The 20,925-nt window shown below is 39.5% G+C and overlaps 1 protein-coding gene across 6 annotated transcripts in view; it reads left to right on the top strand.

Annotated features, from left to right (window-relative positions):
- The window catches only part of ORC4 (origin recognition complex subunit 4), a 33,413-nt gene that overhangs the window by 651 nt on the left and 11,837 nt on the right, over positions 1-20,925 (top strand). For 5 of the 6 annotated variants that reach the window (XM_061608845.1, XM_061608843.1, XM_061608844.1 and 2 more), the window contains exons 2-7: positions 6,814-6,883; positions 9,926-10,002; positions 13,502-13,592; positions 14,987-15,062; positions 16,084-16,169; positions 19,267-19,315. In XM_061608845.1, the coding sequence (XP_061464829.1) occupies positions 6,827-6,883; positions 9,926-10,002; positions 13,502-13,592; positions 14,987-15,062; positions 16,084-16,169; positions 19,267-19,315 (436 nt within the window). In that variant the 5' untranslated portion in view covers positions 6,814-6,826. The remainder of the gene's footprint in view (positions 1-6,813; positions 6,884-9,925; positions 10,003-13,501; positions 13,593-14,986; positions 15,063-16,083; positions 16,170-19,266; positions 19,316-20,925) is intronic. The other variant, XM_061608847.1, reaches the window with a different exon arrangement.

Genomic DNA, 20,925 nt, shown 5'->3' on the forward strand with positions numbered 1-20,925 from the left:
TGTTAACTGCATGGTGTGGGTGTGATGGAAGACGAAGAGGCTGTGACAGGGGAAAAGATGTACACTTGGTGCAATTCTGCACCAATCCTGATGACATATTTTATCCTCTGTTTAGAGTGTTTTAAGGATCTATTGGATTTTTGCACTTTCTACTTCATGAGCTGTTTTAATCTGTGGCTAGGTTTTCTGGAAGTTGTGGACAGAAACAAGCAAACGTTTGGATATGCAGTATATGGCTAGTTAAAAATTAAGTTCAACCCCTTTTCTTCTCAACCTCCATAATGCTATACCCAAGATGAAATTTGTGCACTCATCATAGCTTTTTAGAGAGGGGATGTGCCTTCTAGAGTTTAAGCACCTTTTTATGCTTTTACACCAGCCAGTCAAAATCATAATAATCATATAGATTCTTCTCTCACCCCACCTGTCGCTAAGTAGATAAACTGTTAAGTACTGAGTGGATAAGAGAAAAATAAACTCATCTGAAATGTGATGTTGGAGGAGAGCTTTGCAGACACCATGGAGCACGAAAAAGACAAATAATTGGGTGTTAGAACAAATTCAACCAGAACTATCACTAGAAGCTAAAATGATGAAACTGAGGCTATCATACTTTGGACACATGAGAAGACATGATGCGCTAGAAAAGAGAATAATGCTGGGGGAAACAAGGGAGTAGAAAAAGAGGAAGGCCATACAAGAGTTGGATTGATTCCACAAAGGAAGCCACAGGCCTGAACTTACAAGTTCTGAACAGGGTGGTTTATAACAGATGCTATTGGAGGTCGTTGATTCATAGGGTCGCCATGAGTTGAAATCGACTTGAAGGCTCATAACAAATTGAGGACACAGTTAAAAATAAAAAATAAGTACCAGAGGTTGGTTGTAATGATACAGTATTTAAGAACATAAGAAGAGCCTGCTGGATCAGGCCAGTGGCTCATCTAGTCCAGCATCCTGTTCTCACAGAAGCCAACCAGGTGCCTGGGGGAAGCCCGCAAGCAGGACCTGATATTTGAAAATCCCATGTAGGTGGTATGAATAGCATGTGCGTTACTTTTGAGAAAGAGGTGCCATTCTTGAAGATTCAGTTTTGTCAGTCAGATTTGTCAGCACAATTGTCTCCCATTTCAACTCTCAGTGCTACTTGGCATGTGTTGTGTAAATTGCTCCAGACTCATTTCTAGATGAAAGTAGTAGATTATAAGCTCCTCAGGGTAGTGACCAGGTTTCTTGTTCTTTGTATCATATATGTTGATGGTGCTGTATAAATATAATAGTATGATAATAAAATAAGGACTGAGACCTCATAATTTTAGGAATATGTGAGAGATTTTCACCAATCAAAAGAAGGTTGATTTTTTGAAATACTTTAAGCAGCCAATGGTATGAATGAAAAGTGTGTGTCTGGATGAGTATGAACATGATCATAAACGAGTGCGTGGTAGGTATAGCCAGCTGCCATGAGATGAGTACAGCAAAGTGGGCTGGGTTTGAAATGAAAATTAACATGTGGTTGGAGTTGTTTACTGTAAAGTGTTGTTTTTCCTTTTCTAAAGATAAAAGAAATGTAAAATTTATATTGGAGTAAACATATCAAATTTAATTCATATAAAACAGTATAAAGAAGCTGTTTGAATTAAAAGAAAAAAGATCATATAACATATGCACTGACTTCCATATATCAGGTAGAAATCTAATCCAAATAAGAGTAAAATAATTCTACAATGAATATGCAGGGAAATAAATCCTATACGACAAGCAAAAAATATTCACAATCCACCAGTGAGGTTATATGGATGTGAGAGGATGATGTAGTTATAATATATAGAGTGTTTTAATGACGCTGTTGAGCAATTACTAGAGCATTATTTATTTTTTTCAAGATATTTTGTAGTTTAGGAGTTAATTGAGGTTCAGTGATGAGCAGTATTAGTACTGGACACAAGTTCATGAATATTTTTGACATGGTCATATGATTAACCATGACCCAGGTACCAGTAATCTCACTATGTTCTAATAAGTGTTGGACAGCAACACTGTGGCTTGGGGGGTGGGTGGGAGCAATTTCCACCACCTTCCTTCTCGATTTGAAGCCCCCCATAACATATCTAATACAATTTCCAAGAGTGGCTGAACTTGATGCCACTGTATGTACAGCCAATACATACAAGTATGCATGCTTGAACCTTGCCTTTCTTGGCCATTAACTGCTTGCCAGAGAGTTTTGGCTGGATGGGTTCAAGATGCCGACCACCTTGAAAGAGGTAGTTGTGTGACTACTCCTTAAGAAGCCCACTTTGGACCCGAGAGACTGTAATAATTATTGCCTACTGGCTAATATCCCGGGAATGAGAAAGTGATAGTGGCTCAGTGCGGCCCTGTTGATTCCCTTCAGTCTCTCGGTGGCATTTGATACCATTGACTATAGTACTTTACTGAATTGACAGTCTGGAATGGGAGTTGTGGCCACAGTAATATGGTTGCTCTGCTCCAACCAGCAGGGTTGGTTTCAAAAATTAATATAAGGCAGGGCGGCTTCTACCTGCTCCATGGCAGTTGTGTTGTAAAGTCCCATCTTGACCCTCATGCTCTTAAAAACATCTGCTGGGTAAGATCATCATTGGACTGAAGTGTCATTGGTATGCTGATGGCACTCAGCTATTTTCTCTATCATCTGAATCAGGAGAGGCTGTGCAGGTGCTGGACTGGTGCTTAGGTTTGGTAATAGGCTGGATAAGGGCCAGTAAACTGAGCCTAAATCTTGACAAGATTGAGGCACTGTGGGTAAATGGGTTTCATTTATTATTATTATTATTATTATTATTAAATTTATTTCTACCCTGCCTTTTGGCCAAAGGCCCTCAAGGTGGCTTACAAAAAAATAGGCACAAGCATAAAAATACATCAATGAAGGCAATACAATTTACAAAAATTAAATAACAAATATCATTATTAAAAAAACAGCAATTACAACATTATTAAAAAACAGCAATTACAATTTATACCCCTGCAGATGTTGCTGGACTGGTCTAGGAATTAGGGGTGCAGCCTGTTCTGGATGAGGTTGCACTCCTAGGAAAGAACAGGTGCATAGCTTGGGGTACTCCTGGATCCAACATTGTCACTAGAAGCCCAGATAGCCTCAGTGGCACAGAGTGCCTTTTTCCAGCTACAAGTAGTTCACCAGCTATGAATGTCCCTGGACAGGAATAGTGTGGCCACAGTAATCCATCCAAACTTCCAGTTTGGATTACTGTAATGTGGGGTGAATCAGAAAATTCAATTAGTACAGAATGTTGTTGCCAGACTGTTAACTAGAACAGTTGGGTGGAATCACATTATACTGATTCTAAACAAATTACACTGGCTTCGGATTACATTTACAAATTACATTTGTAATTTACAAATTACAAATTACATTTGCTTCGGAGTGCAATTCTAACTGCTGGTGTTTACCATTAAAGTCTTAAATGATTTGGGATCCAAATACCTGAAAGGTCTCTCTCTATAGCAGCCTGCCCATATCTTTATCTTGGAGAGGCTTGTGATGCCCCTGTATTTATAATACTGTAAATATGGTAAGTGCGGGTTTATGAAAGTATATATGGTAAGTAGACTGAGTGAGAGGGGGAAGTACATGGGCTGGAATGCTGTAGAATGTTGTATTATGATTGGCTGAGCGTTTGAGTGTCTGAAGGTATAAATGAGGGGATGACGGTTGGGAGAGAGTTCTGTTGGTGGGAGTTCTGAGGGAGGTTGGAGTTGGTTTTTTTGGGTTGGATTGGATTAGGCGGGGAGTGAGGCAGGTTTAACGGCTAGAAACATAAAGAGTAACGCAACTTATGAAACCACACGCTTGTTAACAATACCTTTAAGTAATCTTGTTATTCCCTGTGTATATAAATAAATACTTCTTGGTTTATCAGAATGCCTGATCCTTGGCTGGGTTACACAGACCAGAAGAGTGGGCAGGTTGGGAAACAGTATCAGTGGTGGCAGCGGTGAAGAGATAGTGTAACATCATCAGGTTCTGAGCAACCCAGGGCGGTATTCTTTATAGCAGTGGTTCTCAAACTTTTTTGGTTCGCGGTGCACTGTAAAACATATAAAAAATTTCTGGCGCACTTCATGTACAAAATAAAAATATATTAATATATTTTAAACTATGAATAAAAATAAACTATAGAAAACTATTACTTACCCTATACAAATGGGTTTCTCCTCATTTTTAAAATATACGTTCATAATATTTGAGGCACACCTAGCCACCTCTTAGGGTGCACCAGTGTGCCTAGCACACCGTTTGAGAATCACTGCTTTATAGGCACAAAGATACAGGGGGGTTGTGCCGTGCAAGTGCACCCAGACACAAAGTAGCAATAAGCCAGGAGGAGACTAAGGCACAGTCTCAAGGCAATATTGAATTACTGGGAGTGATTGGTGGTGCTGCCTAGCAGTGGGATCTTGAGAGATCTTTGCTAGAGCTGGTGAGAACCATTTAAAGAGCAGGACCCTGAGGTGGGACTGTGACAAGGTGGTGACCACAGGCGGGATCCTAGCAGGTGGCGCCTGAGGTGGGACCCTGACAGGAAGGTTCCTGACAAGGCTCTCCTCCATATTCTACTGTTGGGAGAAGCTCATGATTGAGTCTTCTCCATGAGGCACTCTGTGGAATGCCTTCCTCTTAACGATATTAGTGGCACCTCCATTTTCATGTTGCTGCAAGGTTATTTATTGGCCTGGACATTTTAAGTTTTGTAAGTTGACTATTGTTTAACCTGTTTTTAGCTGTTTTATTTGTTTGTATTGTTCTTTGTATTATTTTATTACTTGGTTGGTTTTTATTTTGTGTTCTGCCTCCTGCTCTGGCATCTGTATTGATGAAGGGTGAGTTATACATAGTTTAAATAATGTGTGTTATTTGTTTATCTTTTTCAAAGCAGCTCTATAAGAACATTAACAGTCCTGAATATCTCTTTGTTTTGTAAATTTGCCGTCCTCTAAAAGCTATGGTTCCTGTGAAATGAGCCTGTCTTTAATTGTACAAATAAACTGAAAAATGTCTGAGCTTTGTAACCACTGTCACTATCAGTTCTCCTGATAGCTGTGAACTACCGTTAATCATGTTTGTAGCTGAGGGAAATTTGACTTTAGGTGTATCTGAAAAACTGGCTTGTGAAAGAGTGATGCTGGCAGGGTATCGTTCAGAAACAATTAAAAGCCTTGCTTCCTCTCCATGTGTACTTTCTCTGTATTGTGAGCATATCACTGCTACTTTTCAAATACCAGTTTTGTCTAAGCTTAGATTTAAAGCTTGACTTAATAGTGTTACTTAGAAGTAATTTAATTAAAACTTAGAAGTAAGTTCCACTTTTTCAGGTGTGTGTACTATGTCTGTAAATAGAATTACAGTGTTAATGGCAAGTGAACTGTGGCATTCGGGGAGGCAGCATTGAGCAGTGGTGGACCACTGCAGAAATGGATGGTGATGCTTAACCTGGCAAGAGGCAAAGTGGCTGCGCTATCTTAATTTCCTGGGGCTTGGAGGGCACGTTTACCCAGAGCTCCCTCAAACCTGACACTAGCCATGCTGGGACAAAAATGAAGTTTAAAACAACACAATTTTACAACCTCTTGCAGGAGGGCAGTCTTCTAATGTTGGATGTGTGATTTGCAGGGGACCACAAGTAAGAAAATTTCAGCCTTTTCTTGCACCCCTGTGTTGAATACTTATCAATGGTTCCTTCTCAAAGTAACGAGTAGGGTACCACAAGGCTCGGTCCTGAGCCCAATGCTCTTCAACATTTTTATTAACAACTTGGATGAGGAGGTACAGAGCATGCCTATCAAATTTGCAGATGACACAAAATTGGGGGGCACAGCTAATACCGTGGAAGACAGAAACAAAATTCAAAGGGACCTTGATAGGCTGGAGCATTGGGCTGAAAACAACAGAATGAAATTCAACAGGGATAAATGCAAAATTCTACACTTAGGAAAAAGAAACCGAATGCGCAGTTATAAGCTGGGGGATACTTGGCTCAGCAATACGACATATGAGAAGGATCTTGGAATTGTCGTTGGTCACAAGCTGAATATGAGCCAACAGTACGATGTGGCTGCAAAAAAGGCAAATGCTATATTAGGCAGAAGTATAGTTTCCAAATCACGGGAAGTATTGGTTCCCCTCTATTCGGCACTGGTTAGGCCTCATCCTGAGTACTGCATCCAGTTCTGATCTCTGCACTTCAAGGAGGATTCAGACAAACTGGAACAGATTCAGAGGAGGGCAAAAAAGATGATCAGGGGACTGGAAACAAAGCCCTATGAGGAGAGACTGAAAGAACCAGGCATGTTTAGCCTGGAGAAGAGAAGACTAAGGGGAGATATAATAGCACTCTTCAAGTACATGAAAGGTTGTCACATAGAGGAGTGTTGGGATCTCTTCTCGATCGTCCCAGAGTGCAGGACACGGAATAATGGGCTCAAGCTGCAGGAAGCCAGATTTCGACTGGACATCAGGAAAAACTTCCTAACTGTTAGAGCTATACGACAATGGAACCAATTACCTAGAGAGGTAGTGGGCTCTCTGACACTGGAGGCATTCAAGAGGCAGCTGGACAGCCATCTGTCGAAATGCTTTGATTTGTATTCCTGCATTGAGCAGGGGGTTGGACTTGATGGCCTTATAAGCCCCTTTCAACTCTACTATTCTATGATTCTGTGAATAATAAGCTATAAGTCAGGATGTAATATCAGCCTTGTGTGCATAAGGAACTTCTGCTGTCATATAAAATGTTTGTTTTTTAGGCTTTGAATTACAATGAGCAAACGCAAGCTAAAGGAGGATAGCTTTACAAATCAGGAATGTATCTCAAAGGTTAGTAAAAAATTTTGAATATGAGATACAAAGTTATAATTTAGTGACTAGCGGTAGATATGTATGTCCTACTTGCACATGAAGTCTTGTTTCTTCAGGAGCTCATTTGTACAAATTATGCATGTGCAGCAGTGGGCTGTGTAAATCTGTCTATTCACGACTGTCTTAACCTGTTTTCTGGAGGGATGCGTGGATTCAATCAGTGTCTCATGTGTGTGTGTGTGTGTAACACACATACACCTCTCATAAATTCTATCAAAACCATACTGCTTACCAACTGATTGAACTTATGCATGTAGTATTTATTCAGTTGATTACAGCTGCCATGTGATTTATAACTCATGTAATCTATATTGTGCTATTTAGCAAATGCTGTTGGGACACACATTTGAGGTTTTTGTCCAATTATTTTATGATTTTTAATTCCTTATGTCTGTTTACTAATACGAGGCAATACTTTTTTAAAGGCATGTCATTCAAGTTTTTACATTGCCTTAAACATGTTTTCTCTTAAAACGTAACACTTGTTGATTTTTTTATAATCATTACAATCCATTGAACCCAGAGACCTCTGCCAGGTTTTCTGTGATCTTCCCTTCAGTGATTCACTTCACAGCTCACCCCTTTCAGTTGCATCCCCAGCCCTTGGGAACCTTTTCAGGAGGCTATCAGCGAGAGAAGGTGCAGGCCTTCCTCTCTTCCCCTTTCACAGGAAGATATTTGGTCCAATTCAATATTTTTAAAAACCAGCTTTTGCTTTGATGATGCCATGCTTCAGAAGCAATAATTTTACAGCTTCTCTGCAGTATTAGTGCAACGCAAAGCTTTTTTTATTTAACGAAGTTTATATATTTCTGTGACGCCTCTAAGACTTTTACCAAAAAAGCACATTAGCATTGTCAATAAAAGACATTAAAAACACCTACGTTGAAAACTCAAAATATATTTAAATTTCACAGCTAAGCTAAAAATCCATGTCAGCTTCTGCATGTCTGACTAGGCTTGCCTGAACAAAAATGTTTTTAGCTGGTGCCAAAAAGAGTATAGCAAAGGTGCCTGCTTAATGCCAATACCCAGGGAGTTCCAAAGTGTAGGTGCTGCCATGCTAAAAGATACATTTATTACAAGCATGGAATGACTATTGTGTGGCACCTGTAACACCTGCCAGTTGTGCAGATTGAAGCAGTCGAGTGGACATACATGGAGTAAGGTGATCTTTCAAGTGGGAACATAAGAAGGGTCTGCTGGATTAAGCCGGTAGCCTGCCTAGCCCAGAATCCTGTTCTCACAGTGGCCAACCAGATACCCATAGGAAGCATGCAAGCAGAACCTGAGTACAACAGCATCCTTCCCCTCCTGTGGTTTCCAGCAACTGGTATTTGGAAGCATACTGTCTCCGATTATGGACAAAGAACATAGTCATCATAGCTAGTAGCCGTTGATAGCCTTATCCTCCATGAATTTGTCTAATCCTCTTTCAAAGACCTCCGAGTTGGTGGCTGCCACTTTACCTTGTGTGAGCGAATTCAGTAGTTTAACTGTGTACTTTGTGAAGAAGTACTTTCTTTCGTCTGTCCTGAATTTTCCAACATTCAGCTTTATTGGATGTCCCCGAGTTGTAGTATCATGAGAGGGGGGGAAAAGCTCTATCCACTTTCTTCATGCCATGCATAATTTTATACTTTATACTGTCATATCCCAGCTTACTTGCCTTCTCTCTAAACTAAAAGCCCCAAATGCTGCAACTTTTTCTTATAGGGGAGTCGCTCTGTCCCCCTGATCATTTTGGTTGTCTTTTTCTGAAAATTCTCCAACTCTACAGTGTCCTTTTTGAGATGAGGCAACCAGGACTATACACAGTGTTCCAAATGCGGCCGCACCATATATTTGTATAGCAGCATTATGATATCAGCATTTTATTTTCAATACCTTTCCTAGTGATCCCTAGCATGAAGTTTGCCCCCTTTTTTATAGTTGCCGTACACTGGGTCAACACCTTTATTAAGCTATTCACTAAGGTCTTGTTAGTGGTCGGTCACCACTAGTCCAGACCCCATGAGCATGTATGTGAAATTAAATTTTGTACTCCAATATGCGTAACTATACTTGTTTGCATCGAATTGCATTTGCCATTTTGCCACCTGCTCAGTCAGTTTGGAGAGGTTTTTTTTGGAGTGCTTCGCAATCCTTTTTTGTTTTAACAGCCTTTAGTATAATCAACAAACTTGGCTACCTCACTGCTCACCCCTAACTCTAGATTATTTATGAACAAGTTTAAAAGTATAGGTCCCAATATCTATCTTTGGGGGGCTCCACTTTCTACATTGGAAGAACTGTCCATTTATTTCTACTCTCTGCTTTCTGTTTCTCAGCCAGTTTCTGATCCACAAGAGAACCTATCCTCTTATTCCATGACTGCTAAGCTTTCTCAGGAGTCTTTGATGAAGTATCATGTTGAAAGCTTTTTGAAAGTCCAAGTACACTATGTCAACCGGGTCACCTCTATCTATATGCTTGTTGACATTCTCAAATAACTCCAATAGTTGAGTGAGACAGAACTTAACCTTGCAGAAGCCATGCTGGTTCTGCTTCAACAAGGCTTGTTCTTCTATATGCTTGGTTATTTTATCTCTAACAATACTTTCCACCAGTTTTCCCAGGACAGACATTAAGCGAACTGGCCTGTAATCTATGGGATTTCCCCTTGATCCCTTTTAAAGATTAGTGTTACATTGGTCACTTTCTAGTCCTCAGGTATGGAGGCAGATCTGAGGGACAAGTTACATATTTTTGTTAGAAGACCAGCAATTTCACATATGAGGTCTTTGAGAACTCTCAGATGGATGCCATCTGGACACGACAATTTGTCAGCACTTTATTTCATTACTGTTATATACTGCCCCAGAAAGTGGTAACACTGAATAAGTATATATTTTTAAAAGGTCCCAGAATAAAATTTGGAAACTGATAGAGTAATTGCCCGTTAAATGATATTTGGCTGTGTTATTAATGTTCGATATCTATGTAACTCAATATCCACAGGTACAGAGAACATTACGTGAAAGATTTTGTCTTCAGAATCCAAATGGAAAGTTGTTTGGAATGGAGCTCCAATACAAGTAAGCAAATAGTACCTTTATGTCTATTTCAGACAACCCCCTTACTGGTCTTCTGGACTTCTAACTACTGGATGAGTAGATAGCCAAGAGTTCCGAGATTTGCTCCACAAAAAAATTGGTCTCAGGGACTCTAAAAAGACCAAAACTTATAGAAAGGAAAGAATGAAATGTTCCCTTTAGTACTTAATCAAGACATCAAATGGAAGCTCTGTCGTCATTGGGTTATCACAGTGCCATCACAGTCATAATGGATCACTTCATCTAGTGTGGTGGAAAAGCAACAGCCAAGCTTGTCCTGTAATCTTCTTCAGTAGCATGGTCTTCAGACAGCACCATTGCAGCTATTACATTAAGGGGGATAGAGGTTCTGATCCTAACACATAATCATTTGAACTTATGTAGGACATGAAATATGCTGAGTGTAATCCAGGCACCTATCATTTATTGTTCTGATGAAGAGGAGACAGCAGAAGATAATCTATCATAAAAAAGGAAAGAGTTAAGAAGCATTAAAATGTTATAAAATCACAAAAGAAGCTAGTCAAAATTTACTTATTAAAATAAGTTTGTTCCTAATCTTTGAGCAGGCTTAGGGACATGTTTACTGAACATACAAATCTTGGGTTAGAATTTGTCAATAAACATGCAGTTGTTTCATTAACGAACCAATTCTTTTCCTTCTGAGAAGAGAACTACCGTATATTCCGGCGTATAAGACGACTTTTTAACCCTGGAAAATCTTCTCCAAAGTCGGGGGTCGTCTTATACGCCGGGTGTCGTCTTATTGGGGTTGCCATATTGCCCGGATAGCCGGGTTTTACCCGGATTCTAAGCATGCCACCCGGCGCCTGGCTAGCCCCTTAAGTGGCCCGGATTCTCAGCTTTCATTTAAAAAAAAAATTAAGTTTCTAGGTGGTACGGTTCTCGAGATATATATAAAAACGTCAGGCACCCCCCGCCCCGGTTAAATCTTTTTTTAAACTACTGTATAGCACTTCGTAGCTTTAACCCCGCCCGTTCAGGATTTCAGCCAATCAGTGAAGTGTTTGTTTGGTGGCAGTGTCTGCAAAACTTCATTGCGAGGCCAGAAAATGGTGGTTTCCCCTCCTGTTTATCTGAAAATCTCATAAATTGGGTAGGCATATACATTTCAGTTTTTCCCCCTGTTGTGTGTAGGAGTCAGATCCTGGGCAGTGTTTTGAAAACCTTCCCAATAGTTGCTTTTGGGGGTAAAAACAGTGCTAATCCCATATGTCCAGAGTAAATCCTATTGAATTCAGTAGGAATTACTTTTGAGTAGACATGATTATGAATGTGCTGAAAATCAATGGGACTTTGGAGTGAATGTAAAAAAGAATTGTGTTTGTGTTCTCTTTCTGCCCCCCCCCAGACCTATTTTAAAGCAAGTAGGCAGGGCTTACTTAGGTATTGCAGTTTTTATTCTGTAGGAAACGAATACTGATTTTTAAAAAACTAATACTGATTTTTCTGCAATGACCAATTGGTTTGACAATAAACTATTATATGGGCTGTATGTATTTATACATCTGCAGTGTGTGCGTGTGTGTATGGAGTCTTTCCAACACCCCTGTGAGGTAGGGTTGGAAACCAAGGCAGCTCACAACAAGAAATAAAGCCATTTAAAATCCAATAAGCATAAAAACAAGTATAAACAGTTGCAAAACAGTGTAAAGTGGCATGATTCGGAATTTTGGGTTGTGTGAATGAAGTTGCTTATCACTTGAGATTGCATTTCTGTCCCTGTTTGAGTAAGCCCCATTGAATACGCTGGGACTTGCTTCTGAATAAATAAATTTAGGATTGCACTATAAATATCTTTACAGTTTGTGTAAATAATAAATATATTTGATAGTTATGCTTATATAAATATTTCTTCATTTATCATACTTTTGGTTTTTGGTTAGGAATCCTGACTGGTTGTGAGATGCTTAGTTTTTTGCCTTATAGGAATCTTGTTGTGGTTGGTATGGTATTACATTTAGGAAAGTGTTACTGCCTTCTGTATTTTTTTTTCCTATTTGCATTTCACTTATCTTTAACCTCACTCCGTTACAGCCATAGAAGCAACAGCAGCATATGCAAGATAATTAACTCCCATTAGTGATAAGAACAAGAATTTATAATTATTATTTCAATTAAAACAAGAGGCTTATCAATACTTTGAAGAGGACCAGCTATTTATTTTCTTTCTGAGCCCAGGACTGGGTCTTTCATGATGCTGTGTGTGTGTGTGTGTGTGTGTGTGTGTGTGTGTGTGTGTGTGTGTGTGTGTGTGTGTGTGTGTGTGTGTGTGTGTGTGTGTGTGTGTGTGTGTGTGTGTGTGTGTGTGTGTGTGTGTGTGTGTGTGTGTGTGTGTGTGTGTGTGTGTGTGTGTGTGTGTGTGTGTGTGTGTGTGTGTGTGTGTGTGTGTGTGTGTGTGTGTGTGTGTGTGTGTGTGTGTGTGTGTGTGTGTGTGTGTGTGTGTGTGTGTGTGTGTGTGTGTGTGTGTGTGTGTGTGTGTGTGTGTGTGTGTGTGTGTGTGTGTGGAGCAGGAGAGTAGTCGATAAGACAGACATCCTGGCATTGATAATCGAATTAGCAAGGTATATGTGGGGTTGTTGTACACTTCCAGGCTCAGTTTCATTTTGAGTATGGAGGTGGAACCTGTGTAGATGTGGTTATCAAAGGGAGAAGAAATTTTGAGTTAAGCAAAGCTCTGCTTTTATAAAACCTAAGAAACATACAGTACTTTGAATGTCTGAGTGCCTGCACCAGTGGAATACTGGAGGAACTTGTAAAACTTGCTGCAACAGTATTTAGAACTGAGCATGTGGTGTGAAAGACTCCTTTTCCTAACATTTTGGCTTGTTTTTCTCTGATTGTGTATTTTTATTGTTTTTACTATATTTGTAAGCTGTGCTGAGCTCTGTTTTTAACAGCAAAAGGGCAGGATATAAATTCTCTTAATCAATCAATAAATACTCCATAGTGTTGGAAACTAGAGTCTAGGCATTTAATGTTGCTTTTAAAAAAAAGATTTCTCACATCTTTCCCCAGTTTTTGGTGGTAATTCCTAGGCACAAAAACAAAACAACTGGACAATCCAAATATTAATATTTATAAGTTTATAAGTGACAGTTTTCCTGCTAAGTACCTGCATGTCATAAGCAGGGGTAGTCTTATACGGCGAGTATATCCCAAACTCTATATTTTAACTGGAAAAGTTGGGGGTCGTCTTATACGCCGGAATATACGGTAGTTTCCTGAGAATCAGAAATGCATATAAATGGGAGTTGCACAGACAGATGTGGTCCACTCCTAAGTTGTCATCATGTGTTTTTGGGGACAATAAAGGGAGGTAGAATGGACCTTTCTTTAAAAAACAAAGTAATTTTGTTTCTCTGAGGTGAAATTTAATCTCTGAAATGGTTCCAGGTACTTCCACATCTGCAGTTATTTGTATTCTCTTTCTTTCTCCCCACCCCACCCTCCACCACAGACATTTACTTGAGCTACTAAAACGTACTGCTATCCATGGTGAAAGCAATTCTGTACTCATTATTGGACCTCGGGGCTCAGGAAAGACTCTGGTAATACTTAATTCCATTTAGGTTTTGAATATTGAGCCCCATGTGAAAAGTTGTAACCCCATTGTTCAGAGTTTTTACTGTATTGGAGTTCACAAAACAATTCCATTTTCCCATCGGTCTCTGAATATTCTGAGTGAAAATTGTTACCAGTGAAATTTATTTTCCTAGATATAAAATGCTAGCTTTGCAGTGAGAAGGAAGAAATTTGTTTCAAAATACTATTGGACAGAAAAAGTGCTGTATAAATTTTATAAAATAAAACTATTTTCTACCTAAGCTTTACTGTACTGTTTTGATAAGGCTATATCCAAAAATGTCCTTCCACTGACTGAAAGCTGTTTGGTCCACCCTGCCCCCTCGCCCATGCAGCTCTGGAGGGTCCCCTAATCATCTGGAACAGATTTGGAAGGGATGCAGAGAGAGAGAAATGCCATTGGATACAACTGTTAGTTTTTAAATCAAGCATGCTTGCTAACTGATCCCTCCTAGAAAACTGAATTCCTTGGTTTTATTTACTATACTCATTTATAGCCCACCTTTAAAGGTACAAATCATTATAAGTAAAATCAGAATAAAGTAATAAAGGCAATATAAAAACATAAACTTGTCCGGATCCTTCCCACAGGGCATTTGGTGGTAGATGGCCCTGTTGTGGAATAGCACAGTCCATTTGGAGGAGCATATTTCTATTTACTCCTTCCCTCCTTTTGTAAAATTATTTTTTTGTGTGTGTAAAGACAAATTTGTGTACTGTTTGAATAACTGATTCAAGTGAGTTTGGCATATGCTGTTAAAACACTGCTCGTTTTTCCTAGTGTGACTTTCAGAAAGTCCAGTAATCTGGTTCCTTAATATCTGAACTTTCTTTTTCATACCATCAATCATTTCACTTGTCGTAATTATGAAATAACTTTTAAAAACCACAACAAATCTTATATTCCACTTGATGTGTTTACAGTAGTATATATTTAACATGTTCTTTATTGGGAGCCAGAAGTAGTCTTAACTTTAAATAGCCAATTATTTGTTCAGATTCAAAGGAATCTCTCTGTTCACAGAGAGGATGTGGATCTATTGTGGCTGCCACAAATAGGAACACAGAGATACTTATGCCAAGTCCCCCTAGCAGCTGCTCCTCCTACTTCCCATTCTGTTCCAGAAGATACCCCAACCCACCAGAGCAGATCTTTGGCATCATGGAGATACAATGGGAAAGAATAACATTGGAAACGGCCTTTTTTCTTCCCTATCCTTAATTCCTGAAGTGGGAATAGCATAGATAGTGACAATAAAAGCTTATTTCAGTTTTAGGTTCTGAAGTCAGATAGTAAGCATATGGCATAAGAATTTGTATTTAGCCGTGTTTTACTTTATTTATGTTTTATTTATTCTAGTTAACATGTCATGTCTTAAAAAAACTCATGGAAGGAAAACAAGTAAGGGATAATACCTTACAAGTTCATTTAAATGGTAAGTAATACAGCATTTGTTCACTAAGAATTTCTTCAGAATGGTTCTAATTAAACCTTGTAATTTAGTACTGATCCATGTCTGTTAATAATCCTTGCTCAATGCATCAATCCTTGCTCAGTATAACCCTATAATGTTAATAATTATAAGGAAGTATCTTATTATAATCATAGTATCCACTGGCATTAGGGATAGAACTGTACATAAAGCCTTCATAGTGCTGCATTAACATAAGGCAGCTTTACGAAAACTACTGGTTGTATCCAGTGTCATGTGTGCAGTGGAATTTCCCCTTCCTGTCCTCCACCCTGCAATTTTCTGTATCCCCCAATCTCCTTCAGAGGGTCCCCCAGTCCTCCAGAGTAGATGGGGAGGGGCTGCAGAGGGAGGAGAGAAAAGGGAAGTCCTGTTACATGAGTGGAAGTTCATCCCATTTAGCATTGATGTTGTTGGATACAGCTCAATTTGATCAATTTTGTCAATGGGTTGTTTTGAAGGAACAGGAATATGCCATGCATTCAAGATCCAATCACTTCCGATTTAGCACAAACCATTGTTTGCTGTTGAACTGAACAAGCAAACTGGTGTGCACTTGCCTTCCAAGAATTGCAAGCCATGATCATACTGTGCTTTGCAGTTCATGTTCAAAGGATGTGTGCAAACCGTAGCTATAGTTGTTTCTAGACAGTATCTGAATGTTCAAGGGGAAAGAGGAGTCAGACAAGGGAGCATGCAAGCTCAAGGCTCATTCATGGAATATCAAACCATGCTTTGTTACACTTGAACTGATTACCTTTTCCCCTTCTTCTATGGAGCCAATACACCTGTAAGGAAAATTGAATATGTGATCCTTGGAAACTTAATGTCAAAGCTTTTCGAAAATTTCCTTGCTTGCTGCTATTTTTAAAAATATAAAATACATACTTTTTTTTATCTGTCAGAAGATTGCATGTACCCAGTATGGTTTATGTAAGGATTTCTAAATCTAGAATATTAGCATGTATTTGCTGTTATCTTCTAGGGTTATTGCAGACCAATGATAAAATTGCTCTTAAGGAAATTACAAGACAGCTAAATCTGGAAAATGTGGTTGGAGATAAAGTTTTTGTAAGTAAAACATTTAACTGTTCTTAAGAAATATATAGTTCACATTGTGGTACACTTTCAACTTGTGTAGTAATTATATCCATATATTGTAAAATCATAAAACAGTGTGAGGGGCATTGTTAAAGTAATTTTCACTTTGAGATTTTTTTGTATTGTAAATTAGCCATGGAATCTGTTTTCTGGGAAGAAGTATAAAATCAAAAGTGTCCTGTCTAAACCTGCAATAAATTTGCACCAGAGCCAACAGGGCAAATATAGACTTTAAAAGACAACTTTCTTCTGGTATTTTAATTAACTTCTTCAACCATCTCTTACTGCATCAGAATTAAGGGAAATCTGATATCCTAGGCCCAAACTGAAAATATCAAAATTTAATAAATTGAGAACTCTGTATATGATGTACTCATGCTGAAAATCAGATAGTTGGGGTTTCAGAAACCTAGTGGTGTAACAAAGTGGAGGTCAACTGCTTGCTGAATGTTTCACTAGAAAAGGAATCTATATCCAGGTCTGGTTTTCTGAGCAGATACAAGACCACCACAGTATTCCCTGAACACCTTTTGTCAGCTGGTGAAGGACACAATCTCTCTTGATTGGTTTTCACTAACTGGGATGGGCATCAGTTCAGCTTTCATGATCTTCATATCCTCAGGCATATTGTCTTGATTGGGTATGAGAGATCAAAACTAAGGTTAAATAAATAGACTAATCAAAGAATCATAGAATAGTAGAGTTGGAAGGGGCCTACAAGGCCATCGAATCCAACCCCCTGCTCAGTGCAAGAATCCAAATCAAAGCACTCCCGACAGATGGCTGTCCAGCTGCCTCTTGAATGCCTCCAGTGTCAGAGAGCCCACTACCTCTCTAGGTAATTGGTTCCATTGTCGTATAGCTGTAACAGTTAGGAAGTTTTTCCTGATGTCCAGTCGAAATCTGGCTTCCTGCAGCTTGAGCCCATTATTCACTCTGGGACGATCGAGAAGAGATCCCAACACTCCTCTATGTGACAACCTTTCATGTACTTGAAGAGTGCTATTATATCTCCCCTTAGTCTTCTCTTCTCCAGGCTAAACATGCCTGGTTCTTTCAGTCTCTCCTCATAGGGCTTTGTTTCCAGTCCCCTGATCATCTTTTTTGCCCTCCTCTGAACCTGTTCCAGTTTGTCTGCATCCTTCTTGAAGTGTGGAGACCAGAACTGGACACAGTATTCAAGATGAGGCCTAACCAGTGCCGAATAGAGGGGAACCAATACTTCCCGTGATTTGGAAACTATACTTCTGTTAATGCAGCCTAATATAGCATTTGCCTTTTTTGCAGCCACATCACACTGTTGGCTCATATTCAGCTTGTGATCAATGACAATTCCAAGATCTGTCTCACATGTTGTACTGCTGAGCCAAGTATCCCCCATCTTATAACTGTGCATTAGGTTTCTTTTTCCTAAGTGTAGAACTTTGCATTTATCCCTGTTGAATTTCATTCTGTTGTTTTCAGCCCAATGCTCCAGCCTATCAAGGTCCCTTTGAATATTGTTTCTGTCTTCCACGGTATTAGCTGTGCCCCCCAGTTTTGTGTCATCTGCAAATTTAATAAGCATCCTTTGTACCTCCTCATCCAATAAAAATGTTAAAGAGCACTGGGCCCAGGACCAAGCCTGTGGTACCCCACTTGTTACTTCCACCCAGTTTGAGAAGGAAGCATTGATAAGCACTCTTTGAGTACGATTCTGGAGCCAACTGTAGATCCATCTAATAGTTGTTCCATCCAGCCCACATTTAGCTAGCTTGCTAATCAGAATATCAGGGGGCACTTTGTCAAAAGTTTTGCTGAAGTCGAGATATATTATGTCCACAGCATTCCCACAGTCTACAAGGGAGGTTACCCGATCAAAAAATGAGATGAGATTAGTTTGGCAGGATTTGTTCTTTATAAATCTATGTTGGCTCCTAGTAAACACTGCATTGTTTTCAAGGTGCTTACAGATTGACTGCTTTATAATCTGCTCCAGAATTTTTCCAGTGATTGATGTTAAGCTGACTAGTCTGTAGTTCCCCGGTTCTTCCTCCTTGCCCTTTTTGAAGATAGGGACAACATTAGCTCTCCTCCTGTCATCCGGCACTTCACCGGTCCTCCATGATTTCGCAAAGATAATAGAGAGCGGTTCTGAGAGTTCTTCAGCCAGTTCCTTCAATACTTTAGGATCCATTTTATCAGGCCCTGCTGATTTGAACTCATTCAAAGTGATTAGGTATTCCTTGACCATTTGTCTATCAATCTCAAGGTCCAATCCTGCCCCTTCTACTTCATGTTTCCTGGGAGGGTCATAGGCCCTTTTTTGGGAGAAGACTGAGCCAAAGTAGGAATTGAGCACTTCTGCCTTTTCTTTGTCATCTGTTATCATTTTGCCATCCTCATTGAGTAGCTGTGCCACCATTTCTTTTCTTTGTCTTTTACTATGGACATACCTGAAGAAAGCTTTTTGTTGCTTTTAGCATCCCTCGCTAGCCTCAACTCATTCTCAGCTTTAGCCTTCCTGCCACCATCCCGGCAATTCCGTGATACCTGCCTGTACTCTTCCTTGTGGCCTGGCCTTCTTTCCACTTCCTGTATGTGTCCTAATGAAACTGACATAATGTTTCTGCTGAAGGAATAGAAGTAATTTGGTATGAAGAATTAGGAAACATATGCAGAATATGACTTGGAAATGCTTTGCATGTTAATGTGAAGCCTGGCAAAATGTGTGAATGACTCGTACATCTGCTTTCTTCTGGGTAAAGCTTGAAGTGGGAACTTGTGCATACATCTTAATGCAGGTATGAGTTGTGAATGCACTGGAACTTACATGTCTAGTCATGGGAAAGACATGTCATTCTTTGGATGGAGATTGGTCCAGCAAATCCAGGTTTTTATCACATCTAGTAGTTCTGCATTACATTTTGTAGAAGCACCTTCATCTTTTGTGATAGCATATAGTAACAGCATGTTTTATTTAAAAGCTCTGAAATATAACAAGGTCTTAGATCGCAGTGGACTTTGTAGTCTTCTACATTAAATCTTAATATTGACCAAATAATCATTCAAATGTTGCTCTCTTTAGGGAAGTTTCGCGGAAAATCTCACATTTCTTCTTGAAGCATTAAAGAGAGGTAAATACATTTTCTTGGGGGTTTAATGACAAAGAATCTATGGCTTACGCCATCACTGAGTTAATTGAGTTTAGGAGAAACTGGGAAAACCTTGGAAGAAAAACTTAACCTGACTTTAAATCATAGAATACTTGATGCTTTTGGGGTGCTACACTTTGAAGCTGAAGATTCATTTAGACTTCACATAAGGAGCATGTGAATACCACATATCCTTAATGTCAATTAATTTACTAATAATCAGTAAAAATAAAAGCAGCCTGTTTTTGCTAATATTTTAAAAATATGCACCAGTGTCTTAAGAAAAAGGAATAAAAGCACATAGATTTTACCTTTGGATCTAGAGTATCTCTTCACAGAAGGGACACTCCTGATGGAGAAAGAAAGAGGGAGGTGATTTTGATTAATTCCCCCTGCAGTCTCCCATAAACTTGCAGGGATCTCCCAGCCCTACTGATAAGCTGTTGTGTGTGGGGGGGGGAGGAACTGACAAAAAAGTCTCCCCCCCCCTTTCCTCCAGCAGGAGCATCATTCGGAATGGATATCCTCTCATGGGAACTCTGGATCCACCCTTCTATGTTTGTATGTCAGATTAGGACTTGGTTCAAACCCCCACTCAGCCATGAAGCTCACTGGGTGACATTGGGCCAGTTGCACGTTCAGCCTAATATACGTCACAAGATTGTTGTGAGGGCAGCAAGGATCAATTCCTGGGAGAAAGTGGAATACAAGAAGAATTCATAGTTCAAAATAGTAGTGGAACTCTTCTATTACTACCTAAAGTTGGGGTAAAGAAAAACAGGTTTTTCATTATTTTACTCTTGATACAAGACAATGTTTTACAATTCCCTTGGATGTAGAAGACATGTTTCCTCTGCAGTATTTTCTTAGTTGTCTGCTAGTTGGATTTTGTAGCAATTGTGAAAGTTGTGGGCTCATGTTACCCATTTTTATCTTCAGTTCTATGGTGTTCAGTGAAAATGAAGGGTTGCAAAATTTGGAAATGGTGTTTAAGGTTAATGAAATATGGCAGTAATCTCAGATATGTTGGGTCTTTAAGAGTAAAAGGTGTTGGAAAGGTCATATATACTAGAGCTGCAACTAGGAAGTCAATTGCACATACATTTTGCTGATGGTGAAAATCCAATTTGAATCAGTGGGGCTATGGGATGGGACCATTGTTGTTGTTTGAGGCTGTAGTGGTAGGCTACTGTTTTTGTATTGGTTACGTTGGCTGCTATACTCCGTGCTCTGGTAACTTCCAGATTGGATTATTAAAATGTGCTCTAAGTGGGCTGCCCTTGAAGATGACTTGGAAACTTCAACTGGTTCAAAACGCAGTGACCATTTAGAACTCACATAACCTCTGTTTTAAAGCAACTGCACTGGTTACCAGTTTGCTTTCAGACTCAATTCAAGGTTCTCACATTGGTGTTTAAAGCCCTAAACAACTCAGGCCTCAAATATCTGAAAGACTGCCTCCTTCCCTGCAGACCTGCTCAAGTGTTGAGATTGGCAGAAGTGCTCCCCCAATAGTCCTGCCACCCTCAGAAGTGTTAGGAGTGGAGGTCTGGGAGAGAGCATTCTCTGTGGAATTCCCTCTCTGTAGGGGG

The sequence above is a fragment of the Rhineura floridana genome, chromosome 2 (assembly GCF_030035675.1).
Source record: "Rhineura floridana isolate rRhiFlo1 chromosome 2, rRhiFlo1.hap2, whole genome shotgun sequence".
Taxonomy (NCBI): Eukaryota; Metazoa; Chordata; class Lepidosauria; order Squamata; family Rhineuridae; genus Rhineura; species Rhineura floridana.